This window comes from Panulirus ornatus, chromosome 39 (genome assembly GCF_036320965.1).
Source record: "Panulirus ornatus isolate Po-2019 chromosome 39, ASM3632096v1, whole genome shotgun sequence".
Taxonomy (NCBI): Eukaryota; Metazoa; Arthropoda; class Malacostraca; order Decapoda; family Palinuridae; genus Panulirus; species Panulirus ornatus.
This window is the reverse complement of record NC_092262.1, coordinates 10,218,920-10,238,800: the sequence shown is the minus strand read 5'-3', so window position 1 is coordinate 10,238,800 and position 19,881 is coordinate 10,218,920. Positions and strand designations below refer to the sequence as shown.

Sequence of the window (19,881 nt, the reverse complement as noted above, 5' to 3'; positions counted from 1 at the left end):
CCAATGCAGGATTTTTTAAAAATATAAAACCTTTATTTTTTGTGTAATATGAAATTCATTTTTCCCAAAACACATAATACATAAGACAATACAGCATATTTGTACTCACGTGTGTGACGAGGCTCACAGACGAATGTTTCTTCAGGTGAGTTAAGGCCATCACTACGGCTAACTCTGCCAGCCAAAGGATGCATCCCTTGTCATATGACACAAAATGTACGCACTTACTTTACCACACCAATGTTACATTTTTCATACATTTTTTTCATAAATATTCGCCATTTCCCGCGTTAGCGAGGTAGCGTTAAGAACTGAGGACTGAGCCTAAGAGGAAAGATCCTCACTTGGCCCCTTCTCTGTTCCTTCTTTTGGAAAAGTTTTCATACATATATGCATATATACATATATGCAATTTCTCTACACCCTAATGCTATTTCTCCAATAGCAAATGATTCATGTTTCAATATTCACCATATATGTACACACAATAAAAAAGTACCAAACCAGTTTTTAAATGAAAAATATGACACTACAGATGAAGAATCCTGAGAAATGCTCAATGGTCTGGCCTCACACAGTTGCCATGCTTTCATGATATTGTAATACATCAGTTGCTAGTGACATTTCCTATCATCTGCCATAATAAAAGTTATAGGGATATCATATTTTGAAGGAAATAACTATAAGAAATAACTATAAAACAAATCTACCATAATATCATGAAATCTATCTCACTTTCATGCTTATCAACCCTACCGAGACAAAATATGCCATACTGATCATTTCATAATTCACTGGTCCCATCCGGGAAGATACTTTTTGATCAAGTGTACAAATTTTTATATATCTACTCTCTATAAGCTTTTACCTCTTGTAATTGATTTTCATATGGTATGTCTTGAAACATGGATCCTGAAACAACTGATTCCTTATGACAATTGCTTTCAGTCTCTTTTCCAGTATACATTATAAAATCATGTATGAAGTTCCTTTATCTCAAAACATAAAATTTTCATTTCAAATGGATGACATTTTGAAGAAATGTACTGCTTGAATTCCAATTTCCCTTAACACAATATCATAAACTCATCAGTACACAAATTTTGATATGAAAACAATTTCTTTGAATTTCCTACAAAGCTTATCAAGTACTGATCTAATTTTCTGCAATATGTCATTACCTGTAAGCTGCTTGTTGTCTATAAAATGAAAATGCCTAAGGTGCACACTATTTTTCAAGATACAACAAAGTCTTTATGATTCATAACATGGAAACACAAATACAAGATAATCCCAACCTGGCCTGTAATCTGAGGGCTAAACATAAGAGTGAAAACATCAAAAGCTAACATCAAGAAAGGATCAATATCTGTAAGTAAAAAACAAATGTGGATGGAGGTTGCTCTGTCCTACCTTATCTTTATCCTCTAACATCAGATGCCTGGATGAGCTGTATTATGATCAAAAAAAGTACTATAAAAAGCTCTTCTGGCTTCATAAGTTTTATATTGGTTGAGCGGGATGAATCCCTGTGCAAACACCTCAATTTTCACTGAAATTAGTATTCTGATTCCCATCAAATTAGTGCTCTCTATCCATAAGTGAGAAAAAAGTATGAGCATTAATGAAGCCTAATGCAAGAAGTATGAGCACTAACGAAGCCTAATGCAATTCTAAATTACGCCAACGAGTGAATGTAGGTTTGCGGCAGGGGTGTGTGATGTCTCCATGGTTGTTTAATTTGTTTATGGATGGGGTTGTTAGGGAGGTGAATGCAAGAGTTTTGGAAAGAGGGGCAAGTATGAAGTCTGTTGGGGATGAGAGAGCTTGGGAAGTGAGTCAGTTGTTGTTCGCTGATGATACAGCGCTGGTGGCTGATTCATGTGAGAAACTGCAGAAGCTGGTGACTGAGTTTGGTAAAGTGTGTGAAAGAAGAAAGTTAAGAGCAAATGTGAATAAGAGCAAGGTAATTAGGTACAGTAGGGTTGAGGGTCAAGTCAATTGGGAGGTAAGTTTAAATGGAGAAAAACTGGAGGAAGTAAAGTGTTTTAGATATCTGGGAGTGGATCTGGCAGCGGATGGAACCATGGAAGCCGAAGTGGATCATAGGGTGAGGGAGGGGGCGAAAATCCTGGGAGCCTTGAAGAATGTGTGGAAGTCGGGAACATTATCTCAGAAAGCAAAAATGGGTATGTTTGAAGGAATAGTGGTTCCAACAATGTTGTATGGTTGCGAGGCGTGGGCTATGGATAGAGTTGTGCGCAGGAGGATGGATGTGCTGGAAATGAGATGTTTGAGGACAATGTGTGGTGTGAGGTGGTTTGATCGAGTGAGTAACGTAAGGGTAAGAGAGAAGTGTGGAAATAAAAAGAGCGTGGTTGAGAGAGCAGAAGAGGGTGTTTTGAAATGGTTTGGGAACATGGAGAGAATGAGTGAGGAAAGATTGACCAAGAGGATATATGTGTTGGAGGTGGAGGGAACAAGGAGAAGTGGGAGACCAAATTGGAGGTGGAAAGATGGAGTGAAAAAGATTTTGTGTGATCGGGGCCTGAACATGCAGGAGGGTGAAAGGAGGGCAAGGAATAGAGTGAATTGGATCAATGTGGTATACCGGGGTTGACGTGCTGTCAGTGGATTGAATCAGGGCATGTGAAGCGTCTGGGGTAAACCATGGAAAGCTGTGTAGGTATGTATATTTGTGTGTGTGGACATATGTATATACATGTGTATGGGGGTGGGTTGGGCCATTTCTTTCGTCTGTTTCCTTGCGCTACCTCGCAAACGCGGGAGACCGGCAAAAAAAAAAAAAAAAAAAAAGTTGTTTGTAAATTTCTGTTGTTTAAGCAAAAGTCTGTGGCTCTACTATCAATACGATTTTACTTATGGCCAAAGCAAACACAAATCATAAAAGTGGATGAATCTACAGGTGATTACTTTATTAAATCAAATCAAAATGGCATATGACACTTGGCCAAAGCAAAACTTTAATATACCTACCATGAAAGCATGTAACATATAGCATATATCATTACCATCCTCCCACCTTTACATTAAACTTATACAATACTTTTGTTTTTAATACAATTCTGAGACTCTTCTTGGGAATTTAAAAAGCAAAATATTTCTAACAGTAATAGGATACTACTACAGCATTGTAAAGGAAATAAACAGCCTATGGCAATTCTTAATCATCCCTAAATTCTCATTATCTATAACAGCTTCATTCCAAATCCGTAAACCTAGGTAACTATCCTGTATATCCAAATGGTCTTAAAGAACACGTAAAAAATGAGTAACACAGCTGAGAAGGAAAAAGACGAGCAGTGTCTCAATACAAGCTGTATCAGAGCCATACTTTCTCATTTGGTGACATCAGATTGTCAAAATTGTATTTCTTCCGACAAAATAACTTCTTTACATCCGAAACTGAACCTGACCTGCATAACTTATACAGGTGCTCATTTTATGTGGTCTGTGTTGGCATCACATTCAGGGATGAAACCCAAGACTTAACTCTTTTAGGACTACTCTCTAATCCTCAATAATTGCTGCTATGTTAACTGAAGTTCATATGTAGTTCATATGCATGAACATGGTACTTACCCCTTACAAAGGAGGCTGATTCATCCCAGGAGCGACTAGAATTTTCTGTACGATCATCATCTTCATATTCATCCTGTTGTTTGGATAAAATTGTAAACTTAAAACATCCAATCCATCAATATCTATTAAACATTTTTCTATAAATGTACGATTATTTGCTAGTAATACTAATTACTGGAGATGGGGGATAACTGAACAGTGGGAGGGCCCTGTACCCTTTACACTTTTGATGTGGGTTCAACCCAGATGCTTGGCATGGAGATTTGTAGTCATCTTCCTATCAATCCTATTATTTATACACAATTCAAAAAGAAAGATATCACATTTACTACAATACTATGCTAGCAAAATTTGGGGAAAACAAAATAACATTCATGACAGCTCTTAACTGGCTTGCCTGGAAGGACAAAAATATCTGAACTATGCATCCTCTACCCATTTAAGGTGGATTCAGTCCCATGCCAATCAGGCTTGAAATGGACTTATCCACAGTGTGAATGTACGGTCAGTCACTCCATTCTTTAAAAGAGATTCTGATCTAAATCAGCTCTTATCATCTGGGTTGATCCCACCCAGCAAACAGTAGGAAAGTGGCATAAAGGATGACAACTTTTACATGCCATATTGCCATATTGCAATCCCCTATCCCTGGGGATACGGGAGAAAGAATACTTCCCACACATTCCTCACGTGTGGTAGAAGGCAACTAGAAGGGATGGGAGCGGGGAGCTGGAAACCTTCCCCTCCTTGTATTTCAACTTTCTAAACAGGGAAACAAAAGAAGGAGTCACGCGGGGAGTGCTCATCCTCCCTGAAGGCTCAGATTGGGGTGTCTAAATGTGTGTGGATGTAACCAAGATGAGAAAAAAGGAGAGATAGGTAATATGTTTCTAAAACACCTCACTTCCTCCAGTTTTTCTCCATTCAAACTCACCTCCCAATTGACTTGACCCTCAACCCTACTGTACCTAATTACCTTGCTCTTATTTACATTTACTCTTAACTTTCTTCTTCCACACACTTTACCAAACTCAGTCACCAGCTTCTGCAGTTTCTCACATGAATCAGCCACCAGCGCTGTATCATCAGCAAACAACAACTGACTCACTTCCCAAGCTCTCTCATCCCCAACTGACTTCATACTTGCCCCTCTTTCCAAAACTCTTGCATTTACCTCCCTAACAACCCCATCCATAAACAAATTAAACAACCATGGAGACATCACACACCCCTGCCGCAAACCTACATTCACTGAGAACCAATCACTTTCCTCTCTTCCTACACGTACACATGCTTTACATCCTCGATAAAAACTTTTCACTGCTTCTAACAACTTTCCTCCCACACCATATATTCTTAATACCTTCCACAGAGCATCTCTGTCAACTCTATCATATGCCTTCTCCAGATCCATAAATGCTACATACAAATCCATTTGCTTTTCTAAGTATTTCTCACATACATTCTTCAAAGCAAACACCTGATCTACACATCCTCTACCACTTCTGAAACCACACTGCTCTTTCCCAATCTGATAGAGAAAAACTGGAGGAAGTGAAGTGTTTTAGATATCTGGGAGTGGATCTGGCAGCAGATGGAACCATGGAAGCGGAAGTGGATCATAGGGTGGGGGAGGGGGTGAAAATTCTGGGGGCCTTGAAGAATGTGTGGAAGTCGAGAACATTATCTCGGAAAGCAAAAATGGGTATGTTTGAAGGAATAGTGGTTCCAACAATGTTGTATGGTTGCGAGGCGTGGGCTATGGATAGAGTTGTGCGCAGGAGGATGGATGTGCTGGAAATGAGATGTTTGAGGACAATGTGTGGTGTGAGGTGGTTTGATCGAGTGAGTAACGTAAGGGTAAGAGAGATGTGTGGAAATAAAAAGAGCGTGGTTGAGAGAGCAGAAGAGGGTGTTTTGAAGTGGTTTGGGCACATGGAGAGAATGAGTGAGGAAAGATTGACCAAGAGGATATATGTGTCGGTGGTGGAGGGAACGAGGAGAAGAGGGAGACCAAATTGGAGGTGGAAAGATGGAGTGAAAAAGATTTTGTGTGATCGGGGCCTGAACATGCAGGAGGCTGAAAGGAGGGCAAGGAATAGAGTGAATTGGAGCGATGTGGTATACCGGGGTTGACGTGCTGTCAGTGGATTGAATCAAGGCATGTGAAGCGTCTGGGGTAAACCATGGAAAGCTGTGTAGGTATGTATATTTGCGTGTGTGGACGTATGTATATACATGTGTATGGGGGGGGTTGGGCCATTTCTTTCTTCTGTTTCCTTGCGCTACCTCGCAAACGCGGGAGACAGCGACAAAGTATAATAAAAAATAAAATATAATAAAGGTAATATGTTTCACGAAAAGAATCTGGATGTTTTGGCTCTAAGTGAAACGAAGCTCAAGGGTAAAGGGGAAGAATGGTTTGGGAATATCTTGGGAGTAAACTCAGGGGTTAGTGAGAGGACAAGAGCAAGGGAAGGAGTAGCACTACTCCTGAAACAGGAGTGGTGGGAGTATGTGATAGAGTGTAAGAAAGTGAACTCTAGATTGATATGGGTAAAACTGAAAGTGGATGAAGAGAGATGGGTGATTATTGGTGCATATGTACATGAGCATGAGAAGAAAGATCATGAGAGGCAAGTGTTTTGGGAGCAGCTCAGTGTGTTAGTAGTTTTCATGCACGAGACCAGGTTATAGTTATGGGTGATTTGAATGCAAAGGTGAGTAATGTGGCAGTTGAGGGAATAAATGGTGTACATGGGGTGTTCAGTGTTGTAAATGGCAATAGTGAAGAGCTTGTAGATTTATCCGCTGAAAAAGGAACGGTGAATGGGAATACCTGGTTTAAAAAGAGAGAAATATACAAGTATACGTATGTAAGAAGGAGAGATGGCCAGAGACCGTTATTGGGTTACGTGTTAGTTGACAGGCGCGAAAGAGAGGCTTTTGGATGTTAATGTGCTGAGAGGGGCAACTGGAAGGATGTCTGATCATTATCTTGAGGAGGCGAAGGCGAAGATTTGTAGAGGTTTTCAGAAGAGAAGAGAGAATGTTGGGGGTGAAGAGAGTGGTGAGAGTAAGTGAGTTTGGGAAGGAGACTTGTGTGAGGGAGTACCAGGAGAGACTGAGTACAGAATGGGAAAAGATGAGAACAAAGGACGTAAGGGGAGTGGGGAGGAATGGGATGTATTTAGGGAAGCAGTGATGGCTTGTGGAATGAGAAGCATGGGAGGTGGGCAGATTAGAAACAGTAGTGAGAAGTGGGATGAAAAAATACGATTATTAGTTAAAGAGAAGAGAGAGGCATTTGGACGATTTTTGCAGGGAAATAATGCAAATGACTGGAAGATATATAAAAGAAAGAGGCAGGAAGACAAGAGAAAGGTGCAAGAGGCAAAAAAGAGGGCAAATGAGAGTTGGGGTGAGAGAGTGTCATTAAATATTAGGGAGAATAAAAAGATGTTTTGGAAGGAGGTAAATAAAGTGCGTAAGACAAGGTAACAAATGGGAACATCAGTGAAGGGGGATAATGGGGAGGTGATAACAAGTAGTGGTGATGTGAGAAGATGGAGAGTACTTTGACGGTCTGCTGAATGTGTTTGATGATAGAGTGGCAGATATAGGGTGTTTTGGTCAAGGTAGTGTGCAAAGTGAGAGGGTTGGGGAGAATGATTTGGTAAACGGAGAAGAGGCAGTAAAAGCTTTGCGGAAGATGAAAGCCGGCAAGGCAGCGGGTTTGAATGGTATTACAGTGGAATTTATTAAAAAAGGGGTGACTGTATTGTTGACTGGTTGGTAAGGTTATTTAATGTATGTATGACTCATGGTGAGGTGCCTGAGAACTGGAGGAATGTTTGCATAGAGCCATTGTACAAAGGCAAAGGGGATAGGAGTGAGTGCTCAAATTACAGTGGTATTAGTTTGCTGAGTATTCCTGGGAAATTATGTGGGAGGGTACTGATTGAGAGGGTGAAGGCATGTACAGAGCATCAGATTGGGGAAGAGCAGTGTGGTTTCAGAAGTGGTAGAGGATGTGTGGATCAGGTGTTTGCTTTGAAGAATGAATGTGAGAAATACTTAGAAAAGCAAATGGATTTGTATGTGGCATTTATGGATCTGGAGAAGGCATATGATAAGAGTTGAAAGAGATGCTCTGTGGAAGGTATTAAGAACATATGGTGTGGGAGGTAAGTTGTAAGAAGCAGTGAAATGTTTTTATCGAGGATGTAAGGCATGTGTACATGTAGGAAGAGAGGAAAGTGATTGGTTCTCAGTGAATGTTGGTTTGCGGCAGGGGTGCGTGATGTCTCCATGGTCGTTTAATTTGATTATGGATATGGTTGTTAGGGAGGTGCATGCAAGAGTTTTCAAAAGAGGGGCAAGTATGCAGTCTGTTGTGGATGAGAGAGCTTGGGAAGTGAGTCAGTTGTTGTTCGCTGGTGATACAGCGCTGGTGGCTGATTCAGGTGAGAAACTGCAGAAGCTGGTGACTGAGTTTGGTAAAGTGTGTGAAAGAAGAAAGTTGAGAGTAAATGTGAATAAGAGCAAGGTTATTAGGTACAGTAGGGTTGAGGGTCAAGTCAGTTGGGAGGTAAGTTTGAATGGAGAAAAACTGGAGGAAGTGAAGTGTTTTAGATATCTAGGAGTGGATCTGGCAGCGGATGGAACCATGGAAGTGGAAGTGAATCATAGGGTGGGGGAGGGGGTGAAAATTCTGAGAGCCTTGAAGAATGTGTGGGAATTGAGAACATTATCTCCAAAAGCAAAAATGGGTATGTTTGAAGGAATAGTGGTTCCAACAATGTTGTATGGTTGCGAGGCATGGACTATGTATGGATAGAGTTGTGAGGAGGAGGGTGGATGTGCTGGAAATGAGATATTTGAGGACAATATGTGGTGTGAGGTAAGTAATAATAAGGTAAGAGAGATATGTGGTAATAAAAAGAGTGCGGTTGAGAGAGCAGAAGAGGGTGTTTTGAAATGGTTTGGTCACATGGAGAGAATGAGTGAGGAAAGATTGACAAAGAGGATATATGTGACAGAGGTGGAGGGAACAAGGAGAAGTGGGAGACCAAATTGGAGGTGGAAAGATGGAGTGAAAAAGATTTTGAGTGATCGGGGCCTGAACATGCAGGAGGGTGAAAGGTGTGCGAGGAATAGAGTGAATTGGAACGATGTGGTATACCGGGGTCGACGTGTTGCCAATGGATTGAACCAGGGCATGTGAAGCGTCTGGGGTAAACCATGGAAAGTTCTGTGGGGCCTGGATGTGGAAAGGGAGCTGTGGTTTCGGTGCATTATTACATGACAACTAGAGACTGAGTGTGAACGAATGGGGCCTTTGTTGTCTTTTCCTAGCACTACCTTGCGCACATGAGGGGGGGAGGGGGTTGTTATTTCATGTGTGGCGAGGTGGTGATGGGAATGAATAAAGGCAAACAGTATGAATTATGCACATGTGTATATATGTATATGTCTGTGTGTGTATATATATGCACACGTTGAAATGTATAGGTATTCATATTTGCGTGTGTGGACGTGTATGTATAGACATGTGTATGTGGGTGGGTTGGGCCATTCTTTCATCTGTTTCCTTGCACTACCTCGCTAATGCGGGAGACAGCAACAAAGGAAAATAATAATAATAATAAATAAAAAAAAATGGGTATGTTTGAGGGAATACTGGTTCCAACAATGTTGTATGGTTGCGAGGTGTGGGCTGTGGACAGAGCTGTGCGCAGGAGGGTGGATGAGCTGGAGCTGGAAATGAGATGTTTGAGGACAATATGTGGTGTGAGGTGGTTTGATCGAGTAAGTAATAGTAGGATAAGAGAGATATGTGGTAATAAAAAGAGTGTGGTTGAGAGAGCAGAAGAAAGTGTTTTGAAATGGTTTGGTCACATGGAGAGAATGAGTGAGGAAAGATTGACAAAGAGGATATATGTATCAGAGGTGGAGGGAATGAGGAGAAGTGGGAGACCAAACTGGAGGTGGAAAGATGGAGTGAAAAAGACTGAGTGATTGGGGCCTGAACATGCAGGAGGGTGAAAGGCGTGCAAGGAATAGAGTGATTGGAACGATGTGGTATACCGGGGTCGACATGCTGTCAATGGATTGAACCAGGGCATGTGAAGCATCTGGGGTAAACCATGGAAAGTTCTGTGGGGCCTGGATGTGGAAAGGGAGCTTTGGTTTCGGTGCATTATTACATGACAGCTAAAGACTGAGTGTGAACGAATGGGGCCTTTGTTGTCTTTTCCTAGCGCTACCTCGCACACATGAGGGAGGAGGGGGTTGTTATTTCATGTGTGGTGAGGTGGCGATGGGAATGAATAAAGGCAGACAGTATGAATTATGTACATGTGTATATATGTATATGTCTGTGTGTGTATATATATATGTATACATTGCGATGTATAGGTATGTATATTTGTGTGTGTGGACGTGTATGTATATACATGTGTGCGTGGGTGGGTTGGGCCATTCTTTCATCTGTTTCCTTGCACAACCTTGCTAAAGGGGGGACAGCGACAAAGCAAAATAAATAAATATATAAATAAAAAAAATCAACCTTGTTAAATTCTGGCAAGGATAAGTTAAAATAAGGCTTCAACTACGATGAAATGGTTCAAACTGATGCTGCCATCAAGTTGTAGTTGTTAATAGTTGAATTCCAGTCTACTTTGGCAGTCTGGCCACCCTATGTTTTCATATTTTTGGATTTCTGGCTCATGCAAGTTTAATAATCTGACAAGCCATGCTAACCATTATTCTAACAGCTTACTTATCATGTGCAAATATTTCCTACCAAACCTTCATGCTTGTGCACTTCCATAATAATTTCAGTGAAACTGCAAGACTCACCTGGTGGTCATCTTCCTCCTCTGGCCGCACCTCTGGGACACAAAAATCATCCTGGCGTGCAAGGGGGCCAATGAAAATAATCCTGGATTTCTCACTTTCATAAACCTCAAGGAAAGGGTGAGCACACAAGCTTCGAGCCTCTACAAAAGAAACAGAATACGTAGTGAAACTTACATTGTTAGATATATCAAAATACCATACATCAGTAACACAGATAAGAAATGTATGTTCAACTATCAGCTTATCTTTTTATCTGTTTCCCTAAAATCATATATATGTGTACATCTATACTGCATTCTGCCTTCATGTAGTTACATCACCAATGAAAAGTCTCCTTTGGTGAGGCTCTATCAACATTAATGAATGAAAAGGAGCTCATTCACATAAACGAACTTTTCTCTTGAAAGAAGTCCATCACTTTCCACTCCTGATCAAAATTCAACTCTGAAGCAGCTGGAGTCCAATTACTGGGGTACTGGGGTTGTTCAAATAATTATAAATAAATTTTTTCAGTCTGTTGTGGATAAGAGAGCTTGGGAAGTGAGTCAGTTGTTGTTCGCTGATGATACAGCGCTGGTGGCTGATTCAGGTGAGAAACTGCAGAAGCTGGTGACTGAGTTTGGTAAAGTGTATGAAAGAAGAAAGTTGAGAGTACATGTGAATAAGAGTAAGGTTATTAGGTACAGTAGGGTTGAGGGTCAAGTCAATTGGGAGGTAAGTTTGAATGGAGAAAACTGGAGGAAGTGAAGTGTTTTAGATATCTGGGAGTGGATTTGGCAGCGGATGGAACCATGGAAGCGGAAGTAAATCATAGGGTGGGGAGGGGGCGGAAATTCTGGGAGCCTTGAAGAATGTGTGGAAATCGAGAACATTATCTCGGAGAGCAAAAATGGGTATGGTTAAAGGAATAGTGGTTCCAACAATGTTGTATGGTTGCGAGGCGTGGACTATGGATAGAGTTGTGAGGAGGAGGGTGGATGTGCTGTAAATGAGATGTTTGAGGACAATATGTGGTGTGAGGTGGTTTGATCGAGTAAGTAATAATAGGGCAAGAGAGATGTGTGGTAATAAAAAGAGTGTGGTAGAGAGAGCAGAAGAGGGTGTTTTGAAATGGTTTGGTCACATGGAAAGAATGAGTGAGGAAAGATTGACAAAGAGGATATATGTGTCAGAGTTGGAGGGAACGAGGAGAAGTGGGAGACCAAACTGGAGGTGGAAAGATGGAGTGAGAAAGATTTTGAGTGATCGGAGCCTGAACATGCAGGAGGGTGAAAGGCGTGCAAGGAATAGAGAGAATTGGAACGATGTGGCATACCGGGGTCGATGTCCTGTCAATGGATTGAACCAGGGCATGTGAAGCGCCTGGGGTAAACCATAGAAAGTTCTGTGGGGCCTGGATGTGGAAAGGGAGCTGTGGTTTCGGTGCATTATTACATGACAGCTAGAGACTGAGTGTGAACGAATGGGGCCTTTGTTGTCTTTTCTAACGCTACCTTGCACACATGAGGAGGGAGGGGGTTGTTATTTCTTGTGTGGCGACGTGGCGATTGGAATGAATAAGGGCAGACAGTATGAATTACGCACATGTGTATATATGTATATGTCTGTGTGTGTATATATATGTATACGTTGAGATGTATAGGTATGTATATTTGCGCGTGTGGACGTGTATGTATATACATGTGTATGTGGGTGGGTTGGGCCATTCTTTTGTCTGTTTCTTTGCGCTACCTCGCTAACGCGGGAGACAGAAACAAAGCAAAATAAAATGAATATAAAAAAAAATTTTTCGTACATTCTTTGCCATTTCCCACATAGCAAGGTAGATCAAGGAACAGATAAAGAACAGCTCCATTTAAGGAACAGTTAGATTTATCAGTAGAAAATGTCATACCAACACAATTTTGTATCTTGGTGTGCTTGACTAAAAGTACTGGCTCTGCAATGATTCTGGGCTGATATAATGGCAGACAGAATCACAGAAATGGTAAGAGTAAACATGGTCCAATAAGCTTCGTCCCTGACATAACAGAGGGGATAAAAAAAATTAGTAGAAGAGAAAAAGGACTCCATTCCAGCCCCAGCTGAGGGGAAAAAGATTGTAGGAGAGATGTGGGACCCCATTCCAGACAAGATAACCCCTGAAATGAGGTCTACATAGTCGGAGGTATCTCATCTAGAAAAACAGCACTGGTCTCAATGAAAGTTCATATAAAAGATGCATAACAATGACCACCGAGCTCTGCCAAACTGAAAAGCTAATATTTCTAAGTGGAAACAGAAGTTGAACATGCCCAGCTAGAAATGAACCAGATAAGACTGAGAAAATATGACCCAAAGAAACCAGAAATAGCAGAAGGCAAAATATAGGCTCAGTGTTTTGCAGACATAACAGTCAGGAAATCATGCTGGGTGTCTGATTTTTTGTTCTTTAACCTAAAGGATTAATTCCTGATCATTTCCAGGCTGGAACTGTCTAGTAATACTGTACTGTTAAATGTTCACAAAATAATTTTCCAGTACACTTTTTATGCTTGCTATCTCCTAATTTCTAACACATAAGCATAAACATATTTCATAATCTTTTAATTTTTTCCAGTTATCATAACTTCAAAGACTAAAAACACTTGAAAAGTTTACCAACCAATGTAATCACTTAGTGCCGGGTAAACCTTCATAATGGCTACAATAATGGAAATAGTGCTGGTGTACGGGAAGATGGTCTGCACTGCATGATCAATGGATGGAAAAGTGGCAAAGTGGTAACCCTTCTCTTCTAGCAACTTGCGGTGACCTGGTACAATGGGGCTACCATTTTCTGACAGGATAACACCCACGATGTATCGCAGTTTATGTGGCTGTTTCTGAAATGAAAATTTCATAAGAAATCTGGCATACTATTATTTATTCATCTAATATACTTTGTTGCTGTCTCCCACGATAGCGAGGTAGCGCAAGGACACAGACGAAAGAATGGCCCAACCCACCCACATACACATGCATATACATACACGTCCACACACAGCACATATACATACCAATACATCTCAACGTATACAGATATATACATGCACAGACATATACATATATACACATCTACATAATCCATAGTCTGCCCTTATTCATTCCGGTCGCCACCCCGCCACACATGATATGACAGCCCCCTCTCCCCGCATGTGCACGAGGTACCACTAGGAAAAGACAACGAAAGCCTAATTCGTTTACACTCAGTCTCTAGCTGTCATGTATAATGCACCGAAACCACAGCTCCTATCCACTTTGTCAAACTCTCCTCACTCATTCTCTCCATGTGACCAAACCATTTCAAAGCACCCTCTTCTGCTCTCTCAACCACACTCTTTTTATTACCACATATCTCTTGGAGGCGGAAAGATGGAGTGAAAAAGATTTTGAGTGATCGGACCTGAACATGCAGGAGGGTGAAAGGCGGGCAAGGAATGGAGAGAATTGGATCGATGTGGTATACCGGGTTGACGTGCTGTCAGTGGATTGAATCAGGGCATGTGAAGCATCTGGGGTAAACCATGGAAAGCTGTGTAGGGCCTGGATGTGGAAAGGGAGCTGTGGTTTCGGGCATTATTGCATGACAGCTAGAGACTGAGTGTGAATGAATGAGGCCTTTGTTGTCTTTTCCTAGCGCTACCCCGCACACATGAGGGGGAAGGGGGATGGTATTCCATGTGTGGCGAGGTGGCGATGGGAATGAATAAAGGCAGACAGTGTGAATTGTGTGCATGGGTATATATGTATGTGTCTGTGTGTGTATATATGTGTACATTGAGATGTATAGGTATGTATATTTGCGTGTGTGGACGTGTGTGTATATACATGTGTATGGGGGTGGGTTGGGCCATTTTCTTTCATCTGTTTCCTTGCTCTACCTCGCAAATGCGGAAGACAGCGACAAAGCAAATTAAGGAAAAAAAAATCTCTCTCTTACCCTTTCATTACTTACTCAATCAAACCACCTCACACCACATATTGTCCTCAAACATCTCATTTCCAGCACATCCACCCTCCTCCGCACAACTCTATCTATAGCCCACGCCTCGCAACCGTATAACATTGTTGGAACCACCATTCCCTCAAACATACCCATTTTTGCTTTCCAAGATAACATTCTTGACTTCCACGCATTTTTCAACACTCCCAGAACTTTCACCCCCTCCCCCATCCTATGATTCACTTCCGCTTCCATGGGTCCATCCATTGCCAGATCCACTCCCAGATATCTAAAACACTTCACTTCCTCCAGTTTTTCTCATTCAAACTTACCTCCCAATGGACTTGTCCCTCAACTCTATTGTACCTAATAACCTTGCTCTTATTCGCATTTACAATCAGCTTTCTTCTTTCACATACTTTACCAAACTCAGTCACCAGCTTCTGCAGTTTTTCACCCGAATCTGCCACCAGCACTGTATCATCAGCGAACAACAACTGACTCACTTCCCAAGCTCTCTCATCCACAACAGACTGCACACTTGCCCCTCTTTCCAAAACTCTTGCATTCACCTCCCGAACAATCCCATCCATAAACAAATTAAACAACCATGGAGACATCACGCACCCCTGCCACAAACCAACATTCACTGAGAACCAATCATTTTCCTCTCTTCCTACACGTAAACATGCCTTACATCCTCGATAAAAACTTTTCACTGCTTCTAACAACTTACCTCCCACACCATATATTCTTAATACTTTCTACAGAGCATCTCTATCAACCCTTATCATATGCCTTCTCCAGATCCATAAATGCTATATACAAATCCATTTGCTTTTCTAAGTATTTCTCACATACATTCTTCAAAGCAAACACCTGATCCACACATCCTCTACCACTTCTGAAACCACACTGCTCTTTCCCAATCTGATGCTCTGTACATGCCTTCACCCTCTCAATCAATACCCTCCCATATAATTTCCCTGGCATACTATTATAAATACTAAAGATTCAAGACTTTTAGACAAAATACCTTATAAATTATCAATACAATTCATACATATAAAAATAAATGGGAGGCAAGAATGAGTATGTGACATATTACATATATTTCCTGCAAATTTACACTAAATGTAAGTACAAGATACACTGGAAAGGGAAAAACCACAGAATTTTAGGTAAAAAATAAATGCAAATAAACCAGTAAAAGCTTTTGTCCAGTCTTACTCCTTTAGAACACTACACATACAAAAAAACAGGACCAATAATAATACAGTCAAATACCATATACAAACACAGAAAAAGAATGTTAGTTTTGAAGGATGAAAAGCCATTACTCGACCCTATGCAAAGCCCTATGAGTGCCTACAAAAGCACCTGCTCAGTGGAAGTTACAAAACTATTTTTTCCACCAAAAAATAGGTTGTGTCCATAAGGATATGTCCTTTTCAACCACTATGATACCAATGAGGCTAGCAAATGTTTGTTCACAAAGACCAACACCAAAAATCATATGGCAATCTGCCCAGTCTTAAAAAAGCACAGTGCACCAATGAGTTAGTACCACCACCATCCAACAGCCTCATAACTATTAATGTGGTTGAAGAAGATGCATCTTCCAGGATAAACTGTATTTTAGAAAAGGGATGGTAATTTGATCCCTTATCAACCAAGTGCTCTCTCAAATACCAACAAAACTTGTCTGTAATTAAAAAATAAACTCAACAATGGCACAAATACAAAAGTAAAATAACTACATCAAAACACAATAATGTACACACATAACTGACTTAGGATGGGATGTGTGTGTGCATGTATACACATAACAGAAACGACATGTACATATACAAATCCATGAGATGGGGCAACATGAGTGTACAATTCTAACCCCAAAACAAACAAATGGTAATTATTTAGAAATAACACATAATAAAGACTTACTGTCCTGGGATCATCATAGTACACCCCAAGAGTACGATACTCAGGAAGAAGTGTATGGACTTCTGTGAATAACATTCCTGATTCTCTGTATGGACCTCTGGCAAATTTGTAGGCAATTTGGATCTCACCTATTTCAGGCCTGAAAAACAAAGGATTTTGGAATTACTACAACATAAACCTACTGTATAAACTAAATGTGCTTTTCATGAAACAGCCCCAACTTTCTGCTCAAATTCTTGCTGATAATTGTATGTGTTTCACCTTCTACAACCAGCCAAAGCAGTGACATAATTAGCCAGGTGCTGCAGTAGATGTCAAGTTTTCCCTTCCTAGCCAAGGTTACTGGCTATACTTCTGCATCAGCTATATATAGGTTGCTGACAATCAATCCCAAAAAGCGCACTTTCTCTTTATCTTGCCTTCAGATGTATCATCAATTATATGAACAGCTGCTGTAATCTCACACACCTTGCTCATATAAATATCAGCTCTCTTGTCAGTCTCTTCTTATTTTGAATATCTATCAAAAACAGTCAATCTAGCAAAAGATACATCCATCCACATGCAAATCCCAAATCAACTGATGTATAAAATATTATATGATCATTTAAACCATTCTTTTTACAGTTATCATGATTGTTATTTCTATTACCATTATCATGTACGTACAGTCAAAATATCATTATTGCAACTAACATTATCATAATCATGATCATCATTAATCAGTACACTCCTACTTTCACTGCACTCACCATATGCCCTTGAAATAAGCTGGAAATGACTTGAACCTAACAGTTCAAGTCCAAGGCCATCTTCTCTATACTCTTCACTTGACTAAAATCTCTTTCTTTCTACCATAAGTACATAAAAAAATCCTTTGACAGGAGACAGATAATAAAATTCTGAAACTCATCCACTGAATATCAGATTCTACAAAATCAAATGTGGATAGGTAATCTATCAAAAGAAGTGGAGTTCTAGGTTTTGGATCTTCATTCACACTCATGAGTTTCATATCTCCTCTATAAAGAATTCTGTATTCTTCATTTTCTACTCATCTTTCATAATTTGCTCTCAAACAACACATTAATAGAAAGGTTATGAGGGACAGGGAAAAATGTGAGATTAGGTAGTAATTAAGTTAATGCAAATAACCAATAAATTAAAAACAAAAGCTCATCTTTTCTATCTAAAAACCTGACACAATGTGGGGTACACTAAAAGATAAATTTCTGTCACTGAAATACATAGGCCACTAAATGTCACCAAGTTTCATTAGGTGTGAATGGTAAATAGCAATTTTAGATGTCAACGCATATATCAAAATCTGACCCCACATGGGACAGAAATTCAGTTCCTTTATATTCATAAACATCTGAGCTCTCCATTATATGAAAGATTTTCTCATATCTATCTTCTAAACATTAGATGCATGGCACCATCTTAGTGAGGGCACCTCCTTAAAGATATGATGCATTGGTTATTGCTAGCTTATACAAGCAAGTTTGACCTGTTTTTTAAAACGTTTACTTGCCTTATGAATCTATTTACAAGCCTAAGAAATCTCTCTACAACCAGAACAAAGTGTTTGATGGATGTTTTATACTGGCTGACCACAGAAAATTTAAAAGTCCTCATGCTATGCCCATAGACATTTACAAATCAAATTGGGGCACCATAAGCATCTCTACTGTTGAGGTGTTGAGGTGGACAGATTTCAACGAAGTAGCAATCAGTCCCTCAGACTCTAAAAAGTTGATTGAGGGTGCTTTAACACCAAACTTTCCCTCTTATTCAAAGTCCTGCTCACTTTGTGGTGACCTGAAATTGTGGGGGTTGGAGGCATGAAGTAAAATTTTCACGCTATAAGTAAACTCAACAAATATCACTTTCATCAAAAGCTAGAAAATTTATATGCAACAATGAAATAATAGATAATGTATATCAGCATATAAGTGGGATTAACTAATCTAAATAATGATAAAATGCATGCGAAAATTGATTAGAAACTGTTAAAATCTGACCTATCCTTCCTGGCACCTGGGATTTAATGTACCAACAAAAATAAATTGATATTTATGAAGTCTGTCGCTGGGAAACATGTAGAATGACTGCTTGTTAAAGCCACTTGGTCTGTTTTGTTTCTCTTACTCTGCCATCAATTAAACCCTATCAATATCAATATAATCCATCTAGCATAATCACTATGCTGCAAATCAATCTTTGCAACTCTGTCTTCTCTTAATACTATAATAATTTTGAGGATCAAAACTATCAATTATCCAAAAATTTATTCCAACGATATATACATATAAACAACATAAGTAGCTCACTTACTTGCAGGTTTTCACATCAACAGGAGAGAAGAGTCCAGCATGGACGAGTAATGCTATAACCACCCCTACAACAAGGGCAATCAGGGCGATAAACCCCCAGAATAAAGCAATCTCAGTATCCATCTCCAGGAAGCTGGGGGTCCTATGGTGGCTGGTCGTGTGGCTGTCGATATATGACGCCCCTTCACTACGTCCTTGGGATATCAAAGCCGCTGTAAGTTGTAATCCTTCGCTGACACAGCTTTTCAAGGTTTGGGGGATTTCTCAGCAGGATTTAATACCTGTGTGTAGTGTGTTGTCCAATGATTAATTCATTGCTTGCGTGCTTGTTAAAGCATGAGCTTGTTGTTGTTGTTGTATCATCAGCTGACATGGACTCAGCACCACCACCACCCCCGCATCAGCAGCAAAATCAGGAATTATATAATAGTTTAGGGTTATTGTTTCCATGAGGAAGACCATTTTGTGTAAATTTGTTTTATAGTTTTGAATGAGTACCATTATGAAGAAGAAGATATGAGTGAACCAGAAAAATGTATTCAAAGTTCTGACAATTCTGTGTAATGCCTTGTAGTTCATATATATGGACAATTCTGTCTAATGGATGTGATTCATATAAATTGATTATCCAGAGAATTCTAACAAATAATGAAGCACAAAAGTTGTATTGCAGCTTTGGAATAAAACAAAAAAGTACAATCATTAGTCACACTAGAGGCAAAACATTCACTAAAAAAATATATTAATAATTCCTGAAAATCTTTATGTACGTGCTTCCACAAAGCACACTATTCAAGATAATTGACAAGAAAACATATAATCTTTTTGCATGGTACAAGTCTCGTCCATGTACAATTAGCCAATTATCGCTGCCATTGACCTGAAACAACTTGATCTTTAATAGAGTTACCTCTTTCAACGGATTATTAATGCTAAAAAAAAAAAAAATTCATTGCGATTATAATATTTTACGCTTCACATATTGCTGAAGCTTATGGGAATTAATACCCATCGTTTGACTTATGTAAGAGTCTTGAAAACTAATCTTAAATTCTTTTTGGAAATTTAAAACATCACGCAAAAGAAGAGAAAATGGATTCCAATGGAAGACACCCCCTCCAACCCCCCCAAAAAAGTGTGACAAAGATGTTAAGTAAACATCATGGTAAT

General features: G+C 39.9%; 1 protein-coding gene across 4 annotated transcripts in view; it reads right to left on the bottom strand.

Annotated features, from left to right (window-relative positions):
• The window catches only part of LOC139761118 (testis-expressed protein 264 homolog), a 41,775-nt gene extending 22,658 nt beyond the window's left edge, over positions 1–19,117 (bottom strand). For 2 of the 4 annotated variants that reach the window (XM_071685044.1, XM_071685046.1), the window contains exons 1-5: positions 18,713–19,116; positions 16,376–16,514; positions 13,112–13,331; positions 10,468–10,607; positions 3,604–3,676 (exon numbers count right to left, since the gene is read on the bottom strand). In XM_071685044.1, the coding sequence (XP_071541145.1) occupies positions 3,604–3,676; positions 10,468–10,607; positions 13,112–13,331; positions 16,376–16,514; positions 18,713–18,834 (694 nt within the window). In that variant the 5' untranslated portion in view covers positions 18,835–19,116. Of the gene's footprint in view, positions 1–109; positions 197–3,603; positions 3,677–10,467; positions 10,608–13,111; positions 13,332–16,375; positions 16,515–18,712 lie in introns of all 4 variants that reach the window. The other 2 variants (XM_071685045.1, XM_071685043.1) reach the window with 2 other exon arrangements.
• Between the last annotated feature and the right edge of the window lie 764 nt (positions 19,118–19,881).